The 7,057-nt window shown below is 40.6% G+C and overlaps 1 protein-coding gene across 8 annotated transcripts in view; it reads left to right on the top strand.

Annotated features, from left to right (window-relative positions):
- Nucleotides 1-7,057, top strand: part of Tasp1 (taspase 1) — a 222,321-nt gene that overhangs the window by 15,357 nt on the left and 199,907 nt on the right. For 7 of the 8 annotated variants that reach the window (XR_002376878.1, XR_003835952.1, XM_029474096.1 and 4 more), the window contains exon 3: nt 5,003-5,070. Coding sequence is in view for 6 of the 8 variants with exons in the window: in XM_029474096.1 (XP_029329956.1) it covers nt 5,003-5,070 (68 nt within the window). In the remaining 2 variants the exon portion in view is untranslated. Of the gene's footprint in view, nt 1-3,402; nt 3,563-5,002; nt 5,071-7,057 lie in introns of all 8 variants that reach the window. The other variant, XM_029474094.1, reaches the window with a different exon arrangement.

Raw genomic sequence — 7,057 nt, 5'->3', positions numbered from 1 at the left:
TCATTCTTTCTCCCGCCCCGTCTAGCTTCCTCTCTTTTCAGCTCGAACTGCCATCCTCAGTTGAACCGTTTGCTTTGCGGACTGTGGGTCGGGCGGCAACAGGTTATGACAGAAAATTGTGTGATCAAGGACAACCTCTGCTTCTCCCTTTCAAATACTAGTCATGCCTGCCCCTGCTTAGTCAGCCGACATTGGTTAAGTTTAGGGTGGCAGGGTCAAAGATTATTAGAAACTCAGATAGATTGTTGATTACAAAGAAGTATCTTTTCACATATTTACAAGGACAAATATATTTGTCACATAATTTACAACTGTTTTGTCCAGCATTAGTCTTATTCAGTATTTAATATTTGATTAGAGAGTTTTGCTTTTACCTAGCTATTCTCAACATTGGCTAAGCTGATACTGATAATAATAAAAGAGTCACCTGTGTATGGGGCACATGTCATCTCAGCCCTTCGGAAGCTGTGGCAGGAGGAATACTGTGAGTTTGAGACCAGCCTGGGTACCAACTGGAGCCACCCTGAAAATTCCAAGCCAACCAAACAACTAACCAACCAGCCAGCCAAAGGGAGAAAAAGCCAAAAGTAGCCACTTTTAAATTTTGGATAGAATATTTATTTTATATTTAAATATATGCATGTGAGTACAGGTGCCCAGAGAGACCAGAAGAGGGTCTTAGATCCTCCAGAGCAGGAGTTACAGGTGGATATAGTGCACCTAAGTAAGTGTGCGAGCTCGGAACTGAGCTGGGCTCCTTTGCACGAGTGGTACATGATCTCAACCACAGAGCTATCTTTCAGCCCTAACCCTTGTTTAGTCTTAAAATAGAAAAGCAGAAAATTATGTCTACATAGTTAATGTCATTGTCACTTGCAATAAATAATTCACACAGTGCAAACCTAATAGTGCAGTTATGTTTTTGCTGTGTACTATTGCATGGGAGTGCCTGCTGAGCCTGGCTTTCCTATGTCAAATAGAACCGAGCAAGCATTAACCAGAAGCTAAAGATCAGTTGGGGCCATGCTGAGCCCCAGTTTTCTTTATTTTACTCAGAAGAATCTACATGCTAAGCTTATTTGGCAGTGATATCTCATGACTTAGGAAATATTGCTGAGAGATTGGGGCCCCAGAGATGGAACACAGCAGTCTTAGGATCACATGCTCCACCCCATAGGACTGCATCTATTAGTGTAGACTACAGCATCTCTGATATTTTGAGAACTCCTGCTTGACTTTCTTGGTAACTTTTAAACGATTCTTTGAAAAAGTTTCTATATTCTCTGAAAGTTGATCTTATCTCCTGCAGTCCTTCCCTCTACCAATGCTAAGTGCTCAGTGCTGCCAGTACATCTCCTTCTAACTTCCTGTCTTTTTTCTTTTTAAATACCTGATTCCAATTAATGTTGCCCACATATTCAAGGATGTAGGGTCATTTACTGGGGCTGGGGCAACCTTTGAGTGGCCATCACCCTTAGGAAAAATGACTCTAATTTTTCACTATCCTTCAGGAGCTGCTCTCATGTCCATGTTGGAGTTGTTTGTTTGTTTTAGATGGTTTGATCCTGTGTAGGTCTTGTGTAACCATAGCTGCTGTAAGTTTGTGTGTGCAATATCTATGTCAAGTCTAGGGGACAGCATTTTACAGCATCTTTCCCATCCTCAGGCCCTTATTCTGTCTGCTCTTGCTTTGATGTTCTCTGAGCCTTGCAGGGGGCTGGGAGTGGTAGTTAATAACTGTGTCCCATTTGTGTCTGAGCACTCATACTGACTGCTTATTCTCTTATTACTTATTTTCTGCACTTTGGAAATTTGAGTCTGGGTCTGCAGTAACCATTACTCTCTTCAGTAAGAGAATGCTCTGACCCAGTTGAGAATAGCACACATTATGGATACATGGTTACAGTGCAGTTTGACAAAATGGCCATTTTAGTAAAGCCACACAGATAGGTTCTCTTGAAGGGCTTATGACCTCACTAGATAAGGATTCTGATTGTAATAGTACCCTCTCTTGTGTGTGTAGCAGATCTCAGATCTAATCAAGAGAGCAGTCTTTCCACAGCTGCACCAGTGGGTACATTGTCCCCAGCAGGTTTGTATTCTAGCATTCAGGTTTCAGGACATTACTGATGTCTCTTCTCCTCTAGCACTTTTTAGTGTCATGAAAGCTAGCTGGTAGGGAAAGTTTCCTGATGAATTCAAGATTGATTTTTATGTCCCAGAACTGAGGTGTGAGGTATCTTTAGCAATTAGGTATTACCAGCTAGTTACGGTGGGCGTGCTTCTGGGGCCATCTGGCCAGTAACTCATTGGGAGGTAACTTGTGCATGATACAGCTATTTCATTTAATAACTCATCTTTTGGGAGTAGCCTTACTCACTCATGTTGGGGAGTACTGTCATTCAAACTTGTTTTTTAAAGAAAAAATTAAATGTATTTAAATTAGCTTACAAAATAATGGGGTTTCATGATGCTTCTTCATGCATTCTTACTTTTGGTTAACCTACCCCCTGCACTCCCATCCCCTCTTCAACCTTTAGCTCCTTGTTCTCCCCCTCCCTTGTTCATATCTCGTGTTCTGTTGTCTCTTGTGGTATCAGTATTTGAGTTGTAAGATCATAGATTCCTGTGCAGCTTCTTCATGTGCTCTTCATTTTTATTAGCTCTTCTCATGCCTCCTTGTTTTCCTGCCCACTTTACCCCACTATCTGCTTGACACTTCTCTGCACTCAGTATTCTACCTCTGAATTTTCATTTCACCTGTATTTTGATATCCCTTCTCCCTGAGTGACTTCTCCAGGGTAAAGACACAAAGTAAAAGATTTGAAGCAAGGATCCATGTATGAGAGAGAACATACAATATTTGTCTTTTTGAGCCCAGTGACCTCCTTCAGATTAATTTTTCCAGTTCCATCCATTTGCCTGAAAATTTCATGATTTTATTCTTATTTACACCTAGGTAATATTCCATTGTACCTGCTGGTGAGATGGCTCAGCAGGTAAGAGCACCCGACTGCTCTTCCAAAGGTCCTTAGTTCAAATCCCAGCAACCACATGGTGGCTCACAACCATCCGTAACAAGATCTGACTCCCTCTTCTGGTGTGTCTGAAGACAGCTACAGTGTACTTACATATAATAAATAAATAAATCTTTAAAAAAAAAATATTCCATTGTACCACATTTTATTATCCACTTGCCAGCAGTTTGGTATCTAGGTTGATTTCATTTCCTATGAATAGAGTGTCAGTGAATATGGATATGCAAGTGTGTCTGTAATAAGATATAATGCATATCTTATAATACATATAAAGTCCTTTGGTTATGTGTATCTAGAAATGGTTTAGTTGGGTCATATGGTTCTGTTTTCTAATCCTTGATTTTTATTTTTCCTCTGTTTTTAGAGAACTTTGGTTTAGAGAACTATGAAGACACGTTTGAGAAAGACTGATAGGCTGAACTTGTAGCTTTCTCTCATGAAACAGAATTACTTCTTGGGACTGAGGGACTGGAGCTGCTTAGCATGGTTGCTGTTGTTCCAGCTCCCTGTGATACTCTTTGTGGGTCAGTTTCTCTCAGCCTTGAGGAAAGTTGTGTTGTGGTTTTGCTAGACCCACAGGGGAGTTGTGAGGTTCGGACATAGAACTTAACCTTTCTTCGCTTTGACCTTCGTGGAGTCTATGAAGGAGGAGAGTCAAACCAAAGAAATTTAATAAGAATCCTGGTCTTCAAGTGTTTAACCTTCTTGTTTCTCCTCTTCCTTCTCTCGCTCCCCTTCCTCCTTCTACTCCCACCCCCTTAGCTGAGCCCTGTTAACTAAAAATAAGGGGCTTGAGAGAGGGCTCATTAAGAGCACTGGAGCAGAGCTCTGTTCCCAGAACCTACATAATGGATAACTCCAGTTTAAAGGGATCCAGTGCTCTTTTCTGGCCTCTAAGGACACTGCATGTAAGTGGTAGACAGACATTAATGCAAGCAAAACACTTACATACATAAAATAAAAATGCATATATTTAAAAAACAATTAGAAAGCTCTTACTCTTAAAGAGGACCCAGGTTCAAATCCAGCATTGTTGTTGGGCTGCTCGCAGTCACATGGAATTCTAGCTCCAGGGATTGGGATACTTTCTTCTGTTTTTCCTGGCACCTGCATGAATGTGCACACATGGGCAGACACACAGACACGGCATCAAAAGTAATAAAAATAATTGTTTAAAATTTATTAACTCACCTGATGTGGGTCCCAGAAACTGAACTGGGTATCCCTGGAAGAGCAGCAGGTGCTCTTAACCACTGAGCCATCTCTCTAGTTCTAAGAATCATTTTCTTAAGGAAACTAGTTTATTTGGAGCCAAACTGTTAAGTAACTTTCTGGGTATTTGTTTAAAAGACAGCATCAGGATTTTTAGAGTCATGAATTCCTGAGAACTTTAGATTCTAAACAGTAATTTTCTGAATGGTGGGACTTTTAAAAGGTAAGTAGCGAGGGACTGTAAGGTTCTTTGTCCCTGGTCTCACTTGCATTATCAGCTCTATACCAGAGGAGCTCCTGAATCTAGTAGTTGTTTTTTGCTTTTATTTAAAAAGGTACATTTATTTATTTATTTGGTTATATATTTCATTTGTGTGTAGTGATGGTGGAGGGGCTGTGCCACAGGACATTTATGAAGATAAGTACACAGTTCTCTCTTACCACATATGTCTCTGAATTAGAATTTAGGTTAAGTTCTCTGGCTTGCTGCAGGCATCTCTCTGGTATGGGTAGAGGTCTTGAAAGGGGACGTGGAGTGATCCTGTGAAGGCTCTTTGGGGGTAGGGACGTTTTTTAGGTGCTCTGACAGGACACCTTTTAAGTAGGGAGAAAAGCATGCTATCAAGTGTTAGCATTGAGAATCCAGACAGCTAAGGCACTAGGATTGTGTCTGCGTGGACTGCTCTTCTCATCTGCAGGATCCCTGGGAGTTGAGCAGTGACTAACTGTTGGTTTTTGTTTTCCTGTTGTAGGTGCAGGCTATCATTCTGAATCCAAAGCCAAGGAATATAAACATGTATGCAAACGAGCTTGTCAGAAGGTAAGAGCAGAGTGAGTGTAATGCTTGGGATTGTACGCACGAAACTGTACCTTGAGAGTCCAAGTTTTAAATTTCATTCCTAGTGAGGTCTGGCTGGGTCCCAAAGTTATTTTACTCATATTTGTTGGGCCTCAGTCTTCTTTGGTCTGTGTTTTTTATTTGTTGAATGATGTTTAGTGTTTTTTGTAGTTATGGGTACATGTAGCCTTTTGACATTTAATGTCCTATGCCGGGCAGTGGTGTCACATGCCTTTAATCCCAGCACTTGGTAGGCGGAGGCATGTGGATTTCTGAGGTAGAGGCCAGCCTGGTCTATAGAGTGAGTTCCAGGATAGCCAGGGCTACACAGAGAAACCCTGTCTCAGAAAAACCAAAACCAAAACAAAACAGTTTTATTTTTTTTTCCCCTTTTTGAGTCTTTTGAGGTAGGGTTTCACTTTGAAGCCCTTGCCTGGATCTCATCTGCCTTTGCCTCCCTGTGAAAAAAATGCTCAATGTGTTTTCTGATGGGAAATCATTTAAAAAAAGTCGAAGGAAGGAAGGAAGGAAGGAAGGAAGGAAGGAAGGAAGGAAGGAAGAAAGAAAACAAAAGAGCGAGCTTTTTTCAGATGATCTTGAACCTTGTCCTGCTTTTGAGCATGGGTGTAGCAAATGCCTGTCTTCCTAGAGTCCTGAGCTCCACTCTTCTGCTCACTGGAGCATTCTGCACCTTTGACTTCGAGGTTTGATACAGTCTTCACTAATTTGGGGACAGGAATGAACTCAGAGAAAACATTATTTGTTTTTTATTTTGATCTCTATTATATAGTCTTGTAGGCAAACTTTCCATCACTTTTTTTTTTTTTAATTTATTTATTATATGTAAGTACACTGTAGCTGTCTTCAGACACACCAGAAGAGGGAGTCAGATCTTGTTACGGATGGTTGTGAGCCACCATGTGGTTGCTGGGATTTTTTGAACTCTGGACCTTCAGAAGAGCAGTCGGGTGCTCTTACCCACTGAGCCATCTCACCAGCCCTTTCCATCACTTTTTACACATATAGAATGTTAATGATATATGGGTATTTTTCCTTTTATTTCTATTTAAATGCCATTTATAAGAATGATACTTTATCGGGCTGGAGAGATGGCTCAGAGGTTAAGAGCACTGACTGCTCTTCCAAAGTTTCTGAGTTCAATTCCCAGCAACCACATGGTGGCTCCCAACCATCCATAAGGAGATCTGACGCCCTCTTCTGGAGTGTCTGAAGACAGCTACAGTGTACTTACATATAATAAATACATCTTTTAAAAAAAAAGAATGATACTTTACCAGATATATGAGCTTTTTCTAATTAGTGGATTACTATGAGTCGAGAGTATTTTGTTATAGGGATTTTATATAGTACACACACACACACACACACACACACACACACACAGAGAAAGAGAGAGAGAAAGAGAGAGAGAGAGAGAGAGAGAGAGGCATCCTCAAATATTTCCTTATGTTTTTCAAGTATGAAATCTTTTCATTATCTGGAAAGAAATGTTTATTTTTCTATAGCTTTTGTTTAATCTATTTTGAATCATAATTGTCTCCAATTTATGTAATGAGTTACTTTCTTTTTTATATTAAGTTTATTACATTATGTGTATAAGTGTTTTGCCTACATTTATATGTATATACCACATGCATACTTGCTACCCTGGGAAATTAGAAGAAGGTATTAGAGTCCCAAGGACTGGACTTACAAATGGTTTTGAGGTGCCAAGTGGGTTCTGGGAACTGAACTTCCTGGATCCTCTGCAAGAGCAAGGCAATAGGGCTGGTGAGATGGCTCAGTGGGTAAGAACACCCGACTGCTCTTCCGAAGGTCCAGAGTTCAAATCCCAGCAACCACATGGTGGCTCACGACCATCCGTAACAAGATCTGGCGCCCTCTTCTGGAGTGTCTGAAGACAGCTACAGTGTACTTACATATAATAAATAAATAAATCTTAAAAAAA

The sequence above is a fragment of the Mus caroli genome, chromosome 2 (genome assembly GCF_900094665.2).
Source record: "Mus caroli chromosome 2, CAROLI_EIJ_v1.1, whole genome shotgun sequence".
Classification (NCBI taxonomy): Eukaryota; Metazoa; Chordata; class Mammalia; order Rodentia; family Muridae; genus Mus; species Mus caroli.
This window is presented reverse-complemented; position numbering and strand designations above follow the sequence as displayed.